This window comes from Bidens hawaiensis, unplaced genomic scaffold (genome assembly GCF_021521415.1).
Source record: "Bidens hawaiensis isolate Kalapana, Puna unplaced genomic scaffold, B.hawaiensis_p1.1 tig00063087_1, whole genome shotgun sequence".
Classification (NCBI taxonomy): Eukaryota; Viridiplantae; Streptophyta; class Magnoliopsida; order Asterales; family Asteraceae; genus Bidens; species Bidens hawaiensis.
In genome coordinates this window covers 41,056-60,804 of record NW_027506528.1, presented here as the reverse complement: position 1 = coordinate 60,804, position 19,749 = coordinate 41,056, and the positions used below count along the sequence as shown (strand labels likewise).

The 19,749-nt window shown below is 35.0% G+C and overlaps 2 protein-coding genes across 4 annotated transcripts; one reads left to right on the top strand and one right to left on the bottom strand.

Moving 5' to 3' along the window:
• Window positions 1-1,532: 1,532 nt before the first annotated feature.
• LOC143618083 (putative serine/threonine-protein kinase At1g01540) lies at window positions 1,533-3,899 on the bottom strand. The gene is made up of 6 exons (XM_077090413.1): window positions 3,225-3,899; window positions 3,053-3,154; window positions 2,470-2,592; window positions 2,217-2,387; window positions 1,801-2,140; window positions 1,533-1,714 (listed from the first exon to the last, which is right to left on the bottom strand). Exons 1-6 carry the CDS (start codon window positions 3,776-3,778, stop codon window positions 1,631-1,633), a joined length of 1,374 nt encoding a protein of 457 aa, XP_076946528.1. The 5' UTR covers window positions 3,779-3,899; the 3' UTR covers window positions 1,533-1,630.
• A 7,319-nt stretch (window positions 3,900-11,218) lies between these two features.
• LOC143618084 (separase-like) lies at window positions 11,219-18,274 on the top strand. Of its 3 annotated transcripts, XM_077090414.1 has the most exons (6): window positions 13,067-13,720; window positions 13,791-13,994; window positions 14,280-14,394; window positions 15,084-15,232; window positions 17,373-17,496; window positions 17,577-18,274. In XM_077090414.1, exons 1-3 carry the CDS (start codon window positions 13,648-13,650, stop codon window positions 14,321-14,323), a joined length of 321 nt encoding a protein of 106 aa, XP_076946529.1. In that variant the 5' UTR covers window positions 13,067-13,647; the 3' UTR covers window positions 14,324-14,394; window positions 15,084-15,232; window positions 17,373-17,496; window positions 17,577-18,274. The 3 variants fall into 3 exon arrangements, 2 of the variants coding, with proteins under 2 accessions (XP_076946529.1, XP_076946530.1); XR_013150945.1 differs by lacking the exons at window positions 13,067-13,720; window positions 13,791-13,994; window positions 14,280-14,394 and adding an exon at window positions 11,219-11,322; XM_077090415.1 differs by lacking the exons at window positions 17,373-17,496; window positions 17,577-18,274 and having other exon boundaries at window positions 15,084-15,534.
• The last annotated feature ends 1,475 nt before the right edge of the window (window positions 18,275-19,749 follow it).

Below are 19,749 nucleotides of genomic sequence, written 5' to 3'. Positions count from 1 at the left end.
CAACACACAAACACAATGACATCTACGCTTCTCATCCCAATATGTCTTGTAATAACATTAGCACTAGCGCGTGCCGACATACCTATAATGGACACCAATGAAATGACAATGCATGATGATGATGAATTCTCGGTTTTGAGTGGTAGAACTTTGTTATGGTGGAGTATGAAGTACTACATTTCGTATGGTGCATTGTCGGGTAATAGAGTCTTGTGTCCTCCACGCTCCGGTAGGTCTTACTATACTCACAATTGTTGGAGAGCTAGAGGTCCCGTGCATCCTTACACTAGAGGTTGCTCCATCATCACTCGTTGCCGCCGGTGAAGTATACAAGCCAGCTTTCCAGTTGAGATTGAGGTAGAGGTTTGCTTAAATAAATTTCATTTTGATTCGTTAATAATTTGTGTTCATGACATTATGTATTTTTCTATAGTCTTTACATGTTCTTGAATAATTATTATAGTTGGTGACACTTGTCTGATTACCCGAACATATTAACCCGTGTCGAACCAAACATATGAATATGTTACAAAATTTCTAAAAATTTTAATACATGGTATGTATCATATGTAGAAAACTTACTATTAAAGTTTTAAGTTGTTTGTTAAGTGAGTTTAATATTGATTTTTTGAGCATGATACATGGGTTAATAATCCCTGTCACACACAAGTACTAGACATAATAACGAAATTAGTCGCATCTTAATAACAAAATTAGTAGTTAATAGTTAATAATCATCCGTGAAGTACCAACTATATTTCGGACCGATGATGTTCCAGACCAACAAAAGGAGTTCAAAAGTTAAAACATAATAACGATTAACGACATACATTTAATTTACATATGATCGATATCCCAAAATGAAATTAGTCGCGCCATAATTCTAGTGTGATTCGAATCTCCAACATTGGTGCTTTTGATGAAATCATTTTGGTTGGCAAATTACGGAGATCTACAAGATACTATATTCTTGAAAGATCAAGGAAGAGATTAACTTTGAGACCAATAAAAGTTTTAACTATGAATTATCATTATTTTAATAGCTTTACCCATATGTCCTGTTTATAACAAACATAGTTGTCCTAGTGACACATTTTTGGTGGAAGAAACACAAAATTGGAATAAGTGGACCAACAATTTTGAAATGAGTGAATAGAAATATTTGATGTTATTTTTTGGTTTCATAAATATGATACTCTGTAAGTATTTAAAGGCATGTATTAAATTTATAAGTTGCTGCAGTAATATGCCCCCATAAGCTTAATCCAAACTAATATTAATTTAGTTACGAATTTGGAAAAAATGTCACGAATGTAACAAAAACTGATTACTCGTAACACAAACACATAACAACAGAACCACAAGAAGTAAATCCAAGTTTTATAACTAAACTTCATGTGATATAGAATATTAGAAGGTCCAGCAAATTTTGTTTTAATACCTCTAATTAGCTACATGATAAATACACATACAATTTATGGCTTGAAAAAATTACTAAAATAAACAAACCAGATATATAATACTCTTATTGTTAAATATAATTTTCATTCACACTACAAAAATTTATAAAAAAGAAATTTCAAGGTATACACATACAAACCTTAAAACCCCTTTCATGTTCGTCTCTTCATCAAACTATATTAACCACTTCATTTGACTTATCCCTCGGACCGCCATGAGGTGCCACCCTCGACTCCCCTACGCATCTTCTTTCCTAAAACACGATACCATTTTTATAAACAAAATGTAACAAATTAAATCATTCGTATTTATCAATCAACTTATTAAAAAAAAACGTACTTTGTTTGGATTTTGGTCTTGGAGCTCAAGCATGTGTATAACATGGCCTATTCTGGGCCGCTTTTCTGAATCCAAATCGACGCAACGTAAAGCAACCGCTAAAGCCCGTTTTAAATCACGCGAGCCGGGCTTCTCAACCATTTTAGGATCCAAAACCTTTTCCAGGCTCTTTTCGTTGACCATTTTCCTGACCCATTCAACCAAATGTACCTCTTCTGGTGGGTGTTTATAATCAACCGGGTATCTACCCGTTACCAACTCCAGGAACAAAACCCCAAAACTATAAACATCACTTTTCTCGTTCACCATTCCCGTACTTGCATATTCGGGTGCAACATACCTATAAAAGTATAACCAATTATACATCAATTTGTGTGTGTGTGTTTGCAAACTTTATATTGTTAAAGAGAACGAACCCTAATGTGCCCATCACACGAGTCGTGATGTAACTAGTATCCGCACCAAGAAGCTTGGCTAGCCCAAAATCTGAAACCTTCGGGTTCCATGACTTGTCGAGTAATATGTTACTTGATTTTATATCGCGGTGGACCACCTTCGGCTCAAGCCCTTCGTGAAGATAAGTTAACCTATAGTTTATAATCAAATGCATTACTAATAACATTACGAATATAAAACGATGAACTTAGAGTGTAATTTGGGAATAATTACGCTTTTGCGGCCCCGATAATGATCTTCATACGAATTTCCCATGTAAGCGGGCTGCAAAGGCCTACATCACCATGAAGCCATTGTTCTAAGTTACCATTATTTACATACTCATAAACAAGTATCCTGCAACCAATATTCATATTTATATCATAAGTGATAAGTTCATAACAATAACTAATTAATAACTATAATAAACCAGTGTTGTAAAACTCGTTAGGCGGTCCCTAGGCGGCAGACCCCTTGTAGGGAGTACTCGGAGTACTCGGCCTGTACTCGGACACGATAAATATAACATAAAATAATTAATGATATTATATATATGCTAAGACAAACATAATTCACGTTAAAATAAGCATAATTCATATAAAAAAAACATAATTCAAAAAATTCATGTTTTGTTGTTATTTTTAATATTTTTACTAAAAAAAAAAAAATTGGTGGCCGAGTTGACCTTGGAGGCCGGGCAATCCCAAGTACTCCGACTTTTGACCGAGTTTGGCCTTGGCGAGTTATAGTGGCCAAGTTGGGAAAAGACTTTTACAACACTGTAATAAACAATCACAATATGACAATAATATTGTACCTGTGAGCTCCTGCACAATAACCTAATAATCTTAATAAATTTTTATGTCTAACTCGACCGATTGCTTCGACTTCAACTTCAAATTCCTTCTCAGCTTGTCCTCTGTACATCAAACCAATTAGCTAAAACATTATAAAAATCTTTTACCAAATAACAAGAAACGAGTAACAACCGATTGTTGAGTAAGTTTTTGGCCGCAATTTGAGTATTATCCGAAATAACACCATGGTAAACAATACCATAACCACCTTGACCAATCACATTCTCATCCGCGAACCCATTAGTAGCATCATCAAGCTCTCGTAGCGTATACCAATGTCCCCACCCCAGGTGGGAAACCTCGGGTCCCACAGATCCAGCCAATGTGGCATTATTCAATGCCACATTGGCTGGATCCTCAACGGAAACCGGGGACACCAAAGGGAACAGAACCCGGTGCCGGTTTCCGTTGCCCATGTGGATTTGTACGCTGGAGTGGGGACACTCCTCGTCTTGCTGTTGAAATTGTTTCAACAGCAAGGCTTGTTTCTCGATCCCGGATAGCTGTTGGGCTGATCCGGGATCGAGAGCGGGGGTTGTTGGGATAGAGATTTGTGGTTTGGTGGGTTTGGGTTGGGATCTGGCTCGGGTGAGCCAGAGGGAGAGGATGAGGACGACGACGGCGCCGACCGAGACGCCGATTACGATCCATAAGTGGAGGCCGAAGATTGAGGTTTGATCGGCCATTGAAATTGAACTTGTTATTATGAGAGTGTGGATGCAGGGTTTTGCAAAGGGTTTGAAATGTGAATGTGGAAACTGTTATGTTGAGACTGACAGGAAGGTTCCGGTGGGCCCAGTGGGTGGGTTTCAGATACGTTATTCTTATTCTTCGGCTTGGTCTTCTTCGATCAACCTCTTTCGGATACGTTCCTTTTGCTTTTCCATCAGCATTTGATCGACCGGATTTAGGTTACTGAAGTCTCTTGTAAGGAAGTCCAAATCTCTCATTCGACTTTTTTCCTTTTTGTCATTAGAGACCACCTCCATGGTTTTGTTGAATTTATTGAGGGATTCAACAAGATCGACGATGTTTACGGCTCCCCCATCAGCCGGTTTTTTCCCCTTGGCGTCCCGTCCCAATGGCCGCCTCCTCGGCGGTGAAGACGTTTCCTCCCCCGCAATGTTTAGGTCGAATCCAACGCGGCAATCCGACGCGGCAGAAGTGCTATACACTCCAGAAGAACTAGTTTTAGTCCGTTTCGGCCCTACTTCCGCATCATGGTCCGGCGCCACCAGCTCAACCCACTTGGAACACCTTTTCAACCTCTCCCACAACTTTACATCGTCCCACGTCTTCACCCTCCCATACCTCCGCAAACACTCCTGCTTCCACTCTTCGACAGTGAAATTGTAAACCGCCAAATCATCACTGCCACTTGGTCTCATACGACCGGCGTTCCTGTTGAAAAGATTAGTAAACAAGCCGACAAATTTTCTGATTTCGGACCACCGACCCGAAATCATATCGGCGTTTCGCTCTGTACTCCCAACGAGCGTATAGAACGTCTCCCTAACCTTTGTCCAAAAAACCTTGCTTTTTTGGTAGTCGGCTGCAAAATGAATAATTAAATTAGATTTCCAGTTAACTTTTTTATTTAACTTTTTTATTAAAAATCATTTTTAAAAACGTTAAAACAATTACCGCAACGCCGATCCTCATAAATGACTATCCAAGCCCGACACAAGGCTTCCTTCTCATCCGATGACCACGTAGTGGTTTTCCGTTTCGTCATCGGAGTCGAAGCCGGTCCCGGCCCGTCCGTTGCAAGTTGTTTTTTCCGGTGGACGCGTCTTCTTGCTCCCGTAGCATCACCGTGTGATTCTTGTGTCTCCGGAACAACAAAGTTAGGAGACGGTTGTATGTTGGATGGTTGAAAGCCGGATGTTTCTTGCGACCCCGAAAAAAACATCGATTGGTCTGGTGACGACCATAAATCGTCGTAACTATAACCTGAATCTAGGTTTGGGTACCAATTTCCAGACATGTTTTTAAAAAAAAGTTTGGAAGATGGGTTGATTTTGGGTTTTTTTTTTGAAGTTGTGGTAATTGTTTTATGTGATTTTGGGTGTGGTAATTGTTTTAGGTGATATTGGGTTTATATATAGGAAGAATACTTTTTTTTTTATTAAATTAAAGAGCCCAACGGCTCATTTCTGTACTCCCAACGGCTCTTTCACGTCTCCCAATGTCCCTTTACGCCTACAGGTCCCGCGAACCACCTTGCGCCTGCTTTGAATTCCGTGCTCGCGCCCCTCTCGCGCCCCGGTGGTGTGGTGCTAGCGCCTGGGGGCGCGAGCGGAGGGGCTCTCGCGCCCCCGCTGAAGCCCCACACCCCTCAGCCTTAACTTGACTGGCGTGGTTAATAGTACTTAACAGTTTAGACTTAGAAATTAAATTAAAAGAAATTTATATAAAAATGAAGGTGACAAGTATGGAATTTCTATTCGTACGACGCGACTAAGGGTGCAAATGAGTTGAGCTGAGCCGAGCCTAAGCTTGGCTTATTTAACTTACATAGAGCTTGAGCTCGGCTCGTTTCGAGCTCTATTTCCAAAACTCGAACTCGGCTTGTGAATAGATTTTCAAGTTTGGCTCGGGCTCGGCTCGTTTACCATTAATAAGTTATTTTTTAAATAATATAATTATTTTTATATATTTTTTCTATTATAATTTTATGCATAAAATAATATATATTATTTAGTTATTTTTATTTATTTTCTATAACATTATATATAATTATTAATATATATTTTAAAAAATTATATAAATGGCGGACTCGTTTAGGCTCGTGAGCCTGCTCGAGCTCGATAAGTGAAGTTTGGGCTTGGGCTTAATTAAGCTCGGCTCGTTCGAGCTTTTTAACAAGCCGATCTCAAGTAGCTCGCGAGCAGCTCGGCTTGTTTGCACCCCTAGCTGCAACAGAGTGAGCTAAATGCATTACACGTTCATAAGGTACTATGTGTTACGGTGGAAACGTGAGGGAAGTCGATTGGTATCGGGTCGATGGGGTAAAAGCTTTGTCGAAGAGGTAAAATGTTACTTTTGTTGACATTTATAATCCCAGTAGCATTATCATAATTTATTTAGACCATATTTTGAAATGATATTCATGATGATTATGAACGAAATGGATAAATGTACGGTGGAAATTATGTGTAAATCAAGTTTACATCAATGATGGTTATGATACTCGATTGGTCTTGGCAAGTGGCAACGAAAGTTAAAGTTAGGAGTGTCACTAGTCAAAGTATTAGTATGATGTAATTGTAACTCAAGAAAGTTTAGTGTGCTTTTAATATCATTTAGCAAACTGTATTAAATTTGATGTAATGTTGGTCATTGCATTAAAGATTAAAAACCATTGAACCCAAGCATGAGTGATGAGTGCATGACCCCTCTATATAGTCATAGTTGTATCAAGGATATCTAATTTAATCATTTCCCGTATAAAAATGTGTAACTCGAGCATGACCCGTTTAACTCAATTATCCTCGGTGTTGTTATAGTTTGAATTCTCACGATCTTGGACCGTGCGAATATTCACTACTAGCATAAAAGTCATTTAGGTAAAATTTGTGTGAGCCATGGACATGAAAACAAAGTTTACATTAGAGGAGGAATTGTCGATACAAATGTACATAGTACTTAAAAACGAAAGATACCAAGTGATCGTATAGGGTGAGAACTGAGAAGTTACTCAAGCTCAATTTCCTTATCACCAATGAAAAACATGATATACGAGAAAATTTTTCTTATGCATTCTTGGCATTTTTAGACCACTAGGCATGGTTGCAAAAATCGTGTCTAGTCGTTGAGTACTTGACGAGTAATCCCCGATTACGTCGTGTGCTCACAATTCCCCAGTCGTCCGACTAGGCACCGCCTAGCAACTTCTGCAACCATGCCTCTAGATGAGGCTGACCCAAAACCAGGATTGTCAGGATTCAAGCTTTCGAGATTAATGTGATACTTTCAAAAAATTTAATTATGTCTGGATTAAATTGATGGTATACATATCGTATGACCATGATATAATTTGTATAAACAACAGTTATATTTATAAGAAGATGGACAAAAAGTTCCAGGCTCATCATAATGCTCAAATTTGATAATAGACATAATTTATATTCAAACATTGGTGAAAGAAAATGACGTACTGATGGAAGCTTGTCTTTAATTTGGTAATTTATATAGTTATAAATTGTATCTAATTTATTTTGTTACTATGAGTACAAACAAGTGGTAAATGTATGTTTATACTATTTACACATGTTTTATAATAAAAATAACTACATAATTTTATGAAGTGTATTTAATCCATTGAGTGTTTGATTAGTCATGATAACAATGACTACTCTATAAAAGTGTCTGAAAAGTAAACAAAGAAATTAAATAGACATTATAGTTATTACTTTTATTATTTTCTTGTCATTCTTTTGCAGAATAAAAGTTATTACTTTTTGGATCGCACTATCCAAATGGGTCGGACATCTCTTGGCCATCCATTTAAGTTTTTAATCTTCTAAAAGGACTGGGGCCGTTTGACGTTATAGCTTGTTGAATTTTAATTAATCCGATTGGTTGGTTTGTTTGTTTGTTTGTTGGGCACATGATGACTTAGCGCACAGTGGGTCGAACAAGTTATGCGGGTGGGTCAAAGGTCCCATGATATATATCTATTGATTTGCTCACACTTTATTTCTACTTGCAACAAGTTATCTTATCAAATAATATAGTTTTTGGTGAGAGCTTCACGTACGTGAGATGCGGCATGTTATAAAATATTTATAATTAATTTCTATATATACATTTACCATTTTACTTAAATAACAAAAGATACATAGGAAAAAAAAACTAAATGCAATTTATAACTATATAAAGTATCAAATAAAGACAAAAAATAGTAAAAGAAAACGTTTCTAATTCTGAGAGAAAAAATATTTTAGTTTGTTAGAGTTGGGGCAGAGAAACAATCAACATAATGGGTGTTGTTCACAAGTGTAGGGGATCAAGATCTCGTAAATTTATTGTCTTTCTTGATTCAAAAAAAAAAAAAAAAAAAAAGAAACTTATTTCGCTATTGTGAAGCCATGCCTGGTCAGCTTATTAGCATCTCTCTTATGTGAAACTCTTATTCCGCAAAAGACGACAAAAAAGACAAGAAAATAATAAAAGTAATAATTAGTGTATAGTCAATTTCTTTGTTTACTATTCAGACACTTTTATAGAGTAGTCACTATTATCATGACTAGACAAACACTCAATAGACTAAATACACTTTATAAACATATGTAGTTATTTTTCTTATAAAATATATGTGTAAATAGTCTCACTATGCATTTACCATTTTTTTTTACTTACAATAACAAAAGTTATATAAGACAAAAAAAACAGTAAAAGAAATAAAAATCAAAACTCTTCTTTTGCAATAAAAAGAAGACAAAAAACTGACAAAACACAAATAAAATAAAAAGTATATTACAATGTCTAGTCAATTTATTTGGTGCTTTTGTATTTTAGAGTAGTCACTATTATCATAACCATTCAATAATATAACCAGTCAAACACCCAATAAAGTATAGACACTTTATATAACTAGATTATAATATTAATTTTAATACCTTTATATCTTCATACTAGGGGTGAGCAAATTAACCGTCATAACGGTTAACTGAACCATAACTATCATAACCGAACCAATTTTAACCGGTAACCGACATATCCAGTGGGTCGGTTTAATGAGTTTTCGAAAACTGTCAGATTTGGGTCGGTTTTGATTAAAGATCATTTCAAACCCACCATAACCAAACCGCCGCATTTATACGACTGTAAATCGAGAAACAGGGATTTAGAAATTGGAATTAGTGCAAGTGGGATTTTATAGACACTTTATATAACTAGATTATAATATTAATTTTAATACCTTTATATCTTCATACTAGGGGTGAGCAAATTAACCGTCATAACGGTTAACCGAACTATAACTATCATAACCAAACCGATTTTAACCGATAACCGACATATCCAGTGGGTCGGTTTAATGAATTTTCGAAAACCGTCAAATTTGGGTCGGTTTTGATTAAAGATCATTTCAAACCCACCATAACCAAACCGCCACATTTATACGACTGTAAATCGAGAAACAGGGATTTAGAAATTGGAAGTAGTGCAAGTGGGATTAACTCTCTAGTTATTAAATCTTAACCTATATTTTTATATCTATTGTCGTTCAAAAAATAAACTAAAATAAAATAGCAAACTCTATACATTTTTTAGATTTAGGCCAATAATATTAATAATATTGGTTGTCAGTGTTTACCGAATTAATTCCAAATCTTTCATAATCTTCGTTTCAAATTTCCATTCGAAGTACCTTTTAGTTGTTCAGTATATCAATTAGATACATATATTCCATAACTGAAGTTAAAATAAAATAAAAAAAAGACATATTTTAATTCCCAATTCAGTTCAACGATTATTCAGTTGTCACAATCATACGTTCTAGGCAGCTACCTTTTCACAATAGGCGACCCATTTAGTTGAGCGAAACGGTTGAAGACGGTATGTTCACTTGATATCACCATAGATTTCGTTGTTGTTCATCGTTCTTTTGTTCTTGTTCTTGTTCATTACAGATTATATATTTTTTTGATTGTGTATTTTTTTTAATATTTGGTACCAATTTTAGGTCTAATTATATTTTTCTCGGTCACAGTTAACCGACCCATAACCAACCCGCAACAACCATCAAAACCGATTAACCGAAACCGTCATAACGGATCGGTTATGGTTATTACTTTCTGTTAATCGACATATCGGTTATGGTTATGGGTTTGGCCAAAAATCGCCCAAAACCGACCTATGCACACCCCTACTTCATACGCTTAAAATTGTTTGTTAGATATAAATATATAATGATAAAAAAGGATAGCAGGCCTTAAATTAGAATTATAAGGATAACTATTAAATTGGATGTGGATCAATGATAAATAACCCGTTTTACTAGTGAGAGGTAGGGAGTTCAAACATCATTATCACCAATTTATATGGGATACATTAGAGATGACCCTGGTTTTCCAGGATTCGAGTCCTGATCTCACCCGGTTTTACCGGCTCCTCGCTGTCATGCTGTTTGGCGGGCGTGGAGGTCGGATTTTATCCGGAGAATCCCTCAATAGATGGACCGCTAGGGGCTTCGTCCATCCGGACTCGTGGCCGGCTCGGGCTACCTTTAGCCAATGCGTATGTATTTATAATGAAAACTCTATTGGTCGTTCCAATAGAGTACCAGACGTTACTTGGTTGTTCATTAAAAAAAAGGATAACTATTTATATTTTTTAGATTGTAAAAAGACTAAAAAAAAGTTTAAAAATAAATTCATAGAAAATGCTCTAATCTGTACTCAACTAGTTCTGGTTCCCAACTTAGTTTTTATTATAAATGGACCCTAATTTTACTTCTTACTTTACAATGCCATATCACTTTACAATGCCAACTAGTTTTGGCTATCAGGTGTGGACACCATTTTACTCCTCACTTTACAATGTCATATCGGCGTCACATCATATCATACTTCAATACTTCACCTCACTATCTTTCACAATATCAAGGAAATGAATCCCAATTTACCAATTCATCACTTTCCTTTATTTTCAAATAAAATAATTTTATTTTATTAAAGTTATTAATATAATTAAAATTTGAAAAAAAACCTAATATTTAACAAATTTAAAAACATTCTATTACATTTAAAATATGAAATAAAAACATAATGAATTCGTTATTTAAATTTGTTTTCAAATTATTTTAATCATATGTATTACTTTTAATAAATAATTTATGTATATATAGAATATATGAATATATATGATATCCTCCCCACACTTTTCACACAAACCATCTTCACCATCAGTTCAAATTTGAAAGTCCCATATGGTTGTGATATGAATAAATAAATATTATTTCTTTTGGACGTCTCATATTTGGTCGGCAATATCAGCGGTATTTTAACATCGAAAACTCCACCACCAAAGGTGCCGATTTCAGCGGGGTGGTGTTCACCGCCGGCACCACCTGCCATGTCAACATAAATTAATACACCTTTTGTTCTCTTCGACATTTGCACCACAACCCTTTTCACTTCTCTCTTTGTTTACATACATAGCCTACAACGTCAAGACACTCCGGCGACTCACAACTTCCAGATCTGTTCCATCTACCGACAAGGTAACCAAATATGCTAGATCTAGACTAGACTGTCTTATTGTACACTTATGCTTATAATGTTGTTAGGTTTTGTAACATTTAAATCCAACAAACAAAAACCAAACATGTTTTCCGGCTACTGTTCGGTTGTTAAACACTAAAATGAACAAAGACTCGTTAATAGGGTTGTTCACGAGTCGAGCCAGGGTGGTTTCGAGCTCGGGCTCGAAATTAAACGGGGGCAACTCAACTAAGGCTCTAGCTCGATTTTGAAGTTAAACGAGATTACGATCGAGCCAACGAGTCGAGCCATGATCGAGCCGAGCCTAAGTCGATTTTGGCTACGAAAATGAGTCAACCCACCTCAGGATGTTCTAAATCAAATTTTTTTAGCTAGTTTTATCGAGCGAGCCATGAGCCCGAGCGTCGAGCCTCGAGGTTTTTGAACAGCCCTACTCGTTAAACAAATAAACATAAGATATATAAAGATACTAGTAGCTAATAAAAATTTTAAAATGATATAGATACAATCAATATATGGTAAAATGTCATATAAAACAATAAATTGGTCATGGTCAAGTCCTTGTCTAATTTTTCAAGTGTTGAATTGCTATTTTAAAACTTTTATTATGTATGTTTAGGTTTTGATCATGTGATTGTGTACTTGGCAGGTTTAGGCATTTTTATTATAATTTGTGAGGACAATGGCGACCTCCCTTTGTTACAATTATTATGGGTGTAGCACTTTATGGAAAAAGTGGACTGATAGTTCTTATAGGGTTTGTTGGAATTGGTGGCCTCGGAAATTAAAAATTTACAGGTATCTACAAAGTTCCCATTGATTTTTATATGTTAGGGAGATAGTATGTATTTGTACTTTATACATTATTTTATGCTATTGGCCGTCATTTATATGTTAGGGAGATAGTCAAAACTGGTTATTGGACGTCATTTATTCTCTTGCTCCTTCGTACAAAGATTTTATGTTGATTTCTTCCGGCAATGGTTTTTTTTTCTGAAAATCACTAGGCTTTCTATTTCCTTCAAGCATCTCAAGTAAGTAGTGTTTAACTCTTTTCAAGTCTCTTTTATTAAATGCCGTATGTTGATGCCTGTTACTTTATCATTTCTTTGGTAAGTTATTTAGCTTGCATTTATGGTGAAGTTTGGATATGGACGTCTTTGATAACCGAATGAATTTATCCTTTGTATCTACTGTTGTCCGTTTTGATTCTTTGTTAAATGAGAAGTACACATTAATGACAAGATATTCGAGCTGTTTAATTGGAACTATAATCCAACTATGGATTTGCAATTTGTCAGGTCAATGAATTGCAAATCACATTGGCTAAAATCACAATCATTTTTGTATTAAACTCCCCTTTGCTGGCGAATCTTATGCATTCGATAATTTTATCTTTTACTTTTCTCTACCTCCTGTTGATGAATGTCTAATCTAGTGCTATAGATCTCACACATTAATTTAGTTTGTGTAATTTGGTACTTTATACATCACTAGAATGCTTCTATTCTTGTGTAGTTGTGTTTATATATGCAAGTTGTTACAGAAGATTGTGTAGCTGCGTTTATATATGCAAGTTGTTTATATATGCTCCTATGTTTGCGTAGTTGTCTTTATATAGTGCTATAAATCTCAACAAATTTGTTTGGTACTTATAGCTGATTCATTATTCATGAGTGATTCTGGATTCTATTCACAAACAATTAGCCGCTTTTTGCTGATTTAATCCCGTCCAACTTTTTTCAGAGTCTTTTTCCATCCAACCAAAAATATCTTGGTCAGCATAGGTATACTCTACACTTGAGGTGGTAGAATTGGCGGGTTGGGTAAAACATATAGTTTTTTGGTATGAGTCAACTCAGCCCATTTGTTTTTCTTCTAAAGAAAGTGGTGCATGGTTGTAAAAATTGTTTTATTTCAGCAATAAGTTCATTTTTTTTGAAATTATGTGCGAACTATATGCTTTGAGACCCGATTGATCTACACTTCCATATGACAAAATGGTACATGGTTGTAAATATTGTTTTATTTCAACAATAAGTTCATTTTTTCTTTTTTTTTCCTGACGTTATGTGTTAACAATATGCTTTCAGACCCAATTGATCTACACTTACATATGACCTCCTGGTTCGAGATGGTTTTTAACCCCCTCTCTTTTTGCTTGCAGGCTGGCACCAGAATCTGTTCTGGATCTAGAAGATTTTATATATGATTTTTTTCAAGGTTTTCCTCCAGCCACAATTATGTGTATTAGCATAATTGGAGATGACTACAGTAGATGACTCAATGATATATTATCTAAACCTCCTCCTGGTGGTTCATGGATGGTGTTTTCAAGGCTAAATGCTGATTGTGCTTCTACCATTGTCGCTTTACCCGTTGCTCCAGTTTTAGCACGTACGTACGTAGATACACAAATACACATACACTTAACAATATTAACTATCATTTTGATGCTTTTCTTTAGGAGATCCTGATATCATAATTGAGAGAAACAACAGTGATAAAGCATGGATGTGTCCGTGGGGCTGCACTATTGTTGATGAAATTGCACCGCAATTCAGGAGGATTCAAGAGACAAGGCATATTGTAGATGCTGCATACTACACTCCAAAGAAGACTCATCGAGATCATGATGCATATAGAACCTGGATGACAAAACTTGATAAATGTATGTGTGATCTTTGTAGGTGAGTTATTTTCAGTTTTAGATGTGTTTAATGAGTCAAATTTGGATCTAATAAAGAGAAACGAGCCGATGTGTAGAATGTTTTATATTTGAACAAGTAACTGATAGTTACATGTATAAAAAGATGGACAAAAAATTTCAGGCTCCCACTCTAATTTGATATAGACATCATAATTTATATTCAACCTGTGTGTGTTTATTATAACAAGAACTTGTTTGATGTTACTGATTGAGATGTTATTTATTGTATCACGTATTTCATTTCAGACAAATGGAGTACTGGTTTGAGTCATGTAAACACCTACTGTTAGTAAACGAGATTGGAGAAGAAGAAGATGTAGGTAGTGAGCCTATCATATTGGTGCCGAACTTTGACATTCAAGTAGGTATTCTTGTTATGTTTTGTTCATTTTTTCCTTCAAAAAAATGCTATGGTCTATTGAAACTGTTTTTTAGTACAAGTGACAATTCTCCTCTAATTAGTTTGTCACTTATCTCACGGGTCGGTAGGGGTGTACAACTGGTTAAGCTCAGAAACGGATTGTTAATGAAGGGTCGGTTATGGGTCTATATCGGGTTGGCGGGCCGGGTACAAGGGTTTGATGGATACACCTCGCAAGCTGATGACAAACTTGGATTAAACAAACCTAAGTATCTACCATTCAATTTGGCTAAGATGAAGGTAGATTGACAACATGTGTGACGAAGTGATTATAAGGCAAACCCACGTAGGAAAGTTTAGAATCAAACTTCACATTCTAATTTACTTAAATTGTAAAAGTTAAATTCCGTTAGTTAGCTTCTTAGAAGTCTTATGTAATTCACGGGTAGGGTTCATGGGTTTTGCAGGTCAGACCCATTTTCTGCACACCTCTAGGGATCGGATGTCATCAGTGTTTATTTTTGGAGAGATTTTAATGATTTGAAAACACTTTGGGACCGTTTTCCATTATAGCCTGTTAAAATTTAATTTGTTCGAGTTCTTGTCTAATTTTACAAGTGTTGAATTGCTATTTTAACGCTTTTATTATGTATGTTTAGGTTTTGATCATGTGATTGTGTACCTGACAGGTTTAGGCATTTTGATTACAATTTGTGAGGACAATGGCAACCTCCCTATGCTACAATTATTTTGGGCGTGGTACTTTATGGAAAAAGTGGACAGATCGTTGTTATAAGGTTTGTTGGAATTGGTGGTCTCGGAAGCTAAAATTTTAAAGGTATCTACAAAGTTCCCATTGATTTTTATATGTTAGGGAGATGGTATGTATTTGTACTTTATACATTATTTTCTCCTATTATGGATGACAAAAAAAACCGACCCAAAGCATCCAGGACAAATTTACTTGAAATCCGCCGAGTACGAGGATAGGTGATACCCGGTCCGATTACTCGAAATCAAATACCCGTTTACCCGGACCATGCATCTGAATTATATGCTTGAAAATTGTTATTATTTAATTTCATTTTTCTTTTAATCCTTATTAACGCTCATATGAAAAGTTAATGATATTATTTATATTTTGTATGTTATAAAGTATATACATAAAACTGTATTAAAATTATCTAGATATTATTTATTTACAATAAAGATGATATGTATGTAATGTATGATATTGTAATTTGTAATAGTTACTTAAATAAAAAAGATATACTTCAATTATAATGGTAAAAAAACATACATGTACTTGGAAATCTTAGCAAGTTTGTTTTTTTTAACTAATAGGTAATTACCAGGGGCGGGTATCGAACACAATTTACAACTGGATATGTGACGGGATTACCAATACCTGACTTATTGCCATCCCTACTCGATATATACATGTTTAGGGCATGCTTGGGATTGAGTTTAAAAAATGCTTATTGGCTTATGGGCTTTTTCAAAAAGCCATTTTGGAAAGCCAGGAATTAGGGCTTTTGGAAAACTGCTTTCTAATCTTTTCAAAAAACTAAAATAAGAAAGTTTTTTGTGATTGCCAAACACATTTAAACTTTTTGGCTTTTAGAAAACACCAATAAGCCAATAAGCACTTTTCAAACTCAATCCCAAACATGCTTTTACACCAACTTTAAATTTTAATCCCCCTTTTTTGTTGTACAATGATATGTATGTAATGTATTATATTGTAATTTGTAATAATTACTTAAACAAAAAAGATATTCGTTTGTGTTTTTATCTTTTATCTGGTCCAGTGGTCCTTATTCAAAAGATTAAATAAGGACCCATTTGTACTATAAACGTGACCCCATCATATTTGCACCTATAGTTTACTCTCATTGTTATTGACCCAATTATTTGGCTTGAATTAGATGATAATTCCTTAAGAGGCTTGAAGAGTTAAAAAGAAAAGAAAAGTGTGCTTAGGTGCTAGGGCTGTCATAACATGTCAGACACGACACGATAACATACAATGACTTGTTGTACTAAACACGAACATGATAACACACAATCACTTGTTGTACTAAACGCGAACACGACACGATAACTACTAGTGTCGTTTTTTCCAAACACGAACATGTTAGTAATGGAGTTGTTAAGGGACATGTTTAAAGAGAATGAATAATACATGTGTAATGAAACAAAATTTTTCAAAACGAAGATAAAAGTCTTAATTAAAACAGAATCACAAAAAACCACAAATCGATAGCATACTTGAAACAAAAAACCATAAAAGCAACATAAAAGCCATTAAAAATATAATATCGGGTGTTCTAACGAGTATGAATGAAATGTCATATGTAAGTATGGCTTTTATTATAACGCATTAGTTTTCCTGTGTGAGCCACTCTCTGGGCTGATCATGAAGCAATAATTTGTGAATTTGATGGCATGATCAAGCTACTTAAAATCGAGGAGGCTTTTCAGCAGTTTTTAAATGTTTTTGATGCTTATTGGTAAGCCTATCCCTATTGGATGATGCATGTCATTTGTTTCAATAACTTTAAAGTTGAATAACTTTGACATTACCTTTCCTCGTATTTATGTATGCAGTGCTGAAAGTGAAAAGTTTGATAAAAACCGAGTTGTACTTGCTATAGCTAGTGTTGCTTTCACACTCTCGTGTGCTACAAAGAAAAATCCAGAGGTTCCGTTTATTATATTTTATACTGATTGCCGTACCGTCAATTGTGTATAACACTGAGCTAGTTTTTTCCTATTGAAGATTAAGTTTGATTATCTTAAGCAATTAACATTAGCCCGATGGGTTCAAAACAGCGGGTTGAATTATATAGTTGATTCTTTGCACAGAGTAGGGGTGTGTACTCAAATCTAAAAAAATTGCGAATGTAAGTTATGTGTATAACCTTTTTATTTTTGATATTATTAAAAGTATTACTTGCTTGGCTAATGTGATACAGCTTGGAACTATTCAAGCAATTATTGGAGACGGGGATGAGGCTGAAGCTTATTTCATGCTTGGAGATGACATATCTTCTTTACAAGGCTTGCCAATATTTTTAGTTAGATTCCATAATGCTTTGGGTATGCTTTTAATGTTTTTATTTTTTATTTTTTATGTGTACATCCAACAACTGAATGATGGTAATTTTGTATTGTTTCAGGAAAACTATACAATAAAAAACAATTTGGGATTTAGCTGCAAAAGAAGTAGAAAACGCGCAACGTATTTTGAAACGTGACTCCAATCTCATTTCTTGCTCGAAGTGCGGACTAATTTTGGGCGCCAACACTTGACCAACACTCTAGAGATTTTAATAGAAATATCATTTGTTTCAGTCATGAAAACAAACATAAGTTTGTATCAAAAGCTAAACTCTTCTATAAATATGTTGAAGGGAAACTGAAGTCTTTGGAGTGGGAAAATTGTGCGAGTAAACCTAAAGAAGCAGTTTCAGAAAACGAAATGCTCTGTGATAGTGATTTAAGTGGCGGGAACAGTGAAGTAGAAAACGCACAAAACAAGTTGAAAGGGATACATGACTGCATTGTTTCTTTGGGAGTTGCAAATGATTCATCGTTGCGAAGTGTTATACAACTGAAATGGGAGCTTAGCCGTAGACGGCTCTTGATTAAAGTTCTCGCTGGATTAGGTATTATAAAGCTAACTTGAAAAACTTAAGCTTTTGTTGTTATAAGTATGGGCACGTAGCTTGCATAGGTTTGTTTATTACATACAAAATTGACAATTACCAGGGTTTATATTGATAATACGTATGCAACTTTAGGTAGGTTACAAACTTGTTGTTTAACTTATGAAGCAGTTATTATCACATCTGGCTGTTATCTTTGTGGGTGAGTTATTATTATTATTATTATTATTAGCGATTACAAAATTAGGGCTCGTAAGTAATGATATGTACGGTACAAAATTAGGGGAATCGAGTCGAACCTGATGTGCGAGATCAGATAAGAACAAAACAGGAACGCTTGCTTTCTCTCAAATTATTATTATTATGATTCCTTCTGATTTTATAGAGCCACACCCCAGTTAGGCGGTTAGGTTTTCCATCCTTCAATACATATCCAAACTGGTTTTTCCTTTTCTTTTTCGTTTTCTTTTTTTCAGTATTACACTTCTACCCGAAATCCAACCCAAGAAAACCCATACGTAAACTAAACCGAACCCGATAACAGACTAACTCGAATCAATACCAAAGTAATTTGGGTAGGGCCGGCAATTCGTGTCTTAACATGTTTAAAAGGTAAGAAGCGACGCGCGTAACACAAATATCAAACTAAAATACGACCCGTTTAACTACTTTATATGTCATGACTATAAGACAGTTTTAAGTTTTGTGTACCAGTAAGGGAAAATGATAGAGTCTAGCCTACTAATTTCAATTATTTAAGAAAATAAAAAAAAAATCATATACCACACTTTTTGATTAACAGGTTTTATCGTGTCTTAAACAGGTACCCAATTGCCAGCCCTAAATTTGGGTTGGTTCTCAGGTTTGATTTATACGTTTCGGGTCAACCCAAATAAACCTTTTGTTTTGAAATTAAATATATTTTTAGTTTTTCGAAAACCCGATTTTTAGGTTTAGGTTTGGTTATCCGTTTTAAAAAAACCAAAAAAGACTGGACCAAACCGATTAATCGAACCTACGCTTCTACGTGATTTTTTAGAGATGTTATGACCGGAAACAAAACACCAAAAGAATCTACCATTGACGATGATGAAGATTAAGAAGATGATGAAAATTGGGTCTAAACTTTGAAGATGAATAAAATAATGAATGAAGATTTGGGTCAAACTTTTAGTGTTTTTTTTTATTGAAAACGTTGAATTTTAAACTCTACTACTCAAATAACTTTGTATTTATTTGGTTCCACGTAACATATGCCTATTTTTGTATTTTGAATTCAATATATATGAGGTACTCTGTTTTTTTTTTTGTAATGTCTAGTCACAATAAAAAAAACCCGAACATAAGCAAAATCGAAAATAACCGAAAACCGATCGGTTGGTATTCTAAAATAACTGATAACTTCGATTTCGGTTTGGTTTCACCCAATAACCGAACCGAACCGTGCTCACACCTAGATTGCTTATGCAAAAAAGGCAAAATAAATTGTATGACAAAAACTTTATAGATGCTGATATCTTTACGTGTTGTACGCTCTAATAATCGAGTTGTAACTTAAAATTCCATACCGATAGTTAAAAGTGCATAACTCGGGTTTGCTTTTGCGAGTTCATTAACGCATGCTTGATGTTTCATATCAGTTATCATCACCATCTAATACCATCGTCAAGCTCCACCACCGCCT

Bases quoted from the DNA above. Each gene is read 5' to 3' on its own strand.
- LOC143618083 (XM_077090413.1), bottom strand. From the start codon at position 3,778: ATGGCCGATCAAACCTCAATCTTCGGCCTCCACTTATGGATCGTAATC. The intron at 2,141-2,216 runs GTTCGTTCTCTT...ATACTTTTATAG, and splicing joins CGTGTGATGGGCACATTAGG to GTATGTTGCACCCGAATATG. The intron at 1,715-1,800 runs GTACGTTTTTTT...ATCGTGTTTTAG, and splicing joins AAGACCAAAATCCAAACAAA to GAAAGAAGATGCGTAGGGGA.
- LOC143618084 (XM_077090414.1), top strand. From the start codon at position 13,648: ATGGTGTTTTCAAGGCTAAATGCTGATTGTGCTTCTACCATTGTCGCT. The intron at 13,721-13,790 runs GTACGTACGTAG...GCTTTTCTTTAG, and splicing joins CGTTGCTCCAGTTTTAGCAC to GAGATCCTGATATCATAATT. The intron at 13,995-14,279 runs GTATGTGTGATC...ATTTCATTTCAG, and splicing joins GATGACAAAACTTGATAAAT to ACAAATGGAGTACTGGTTTG.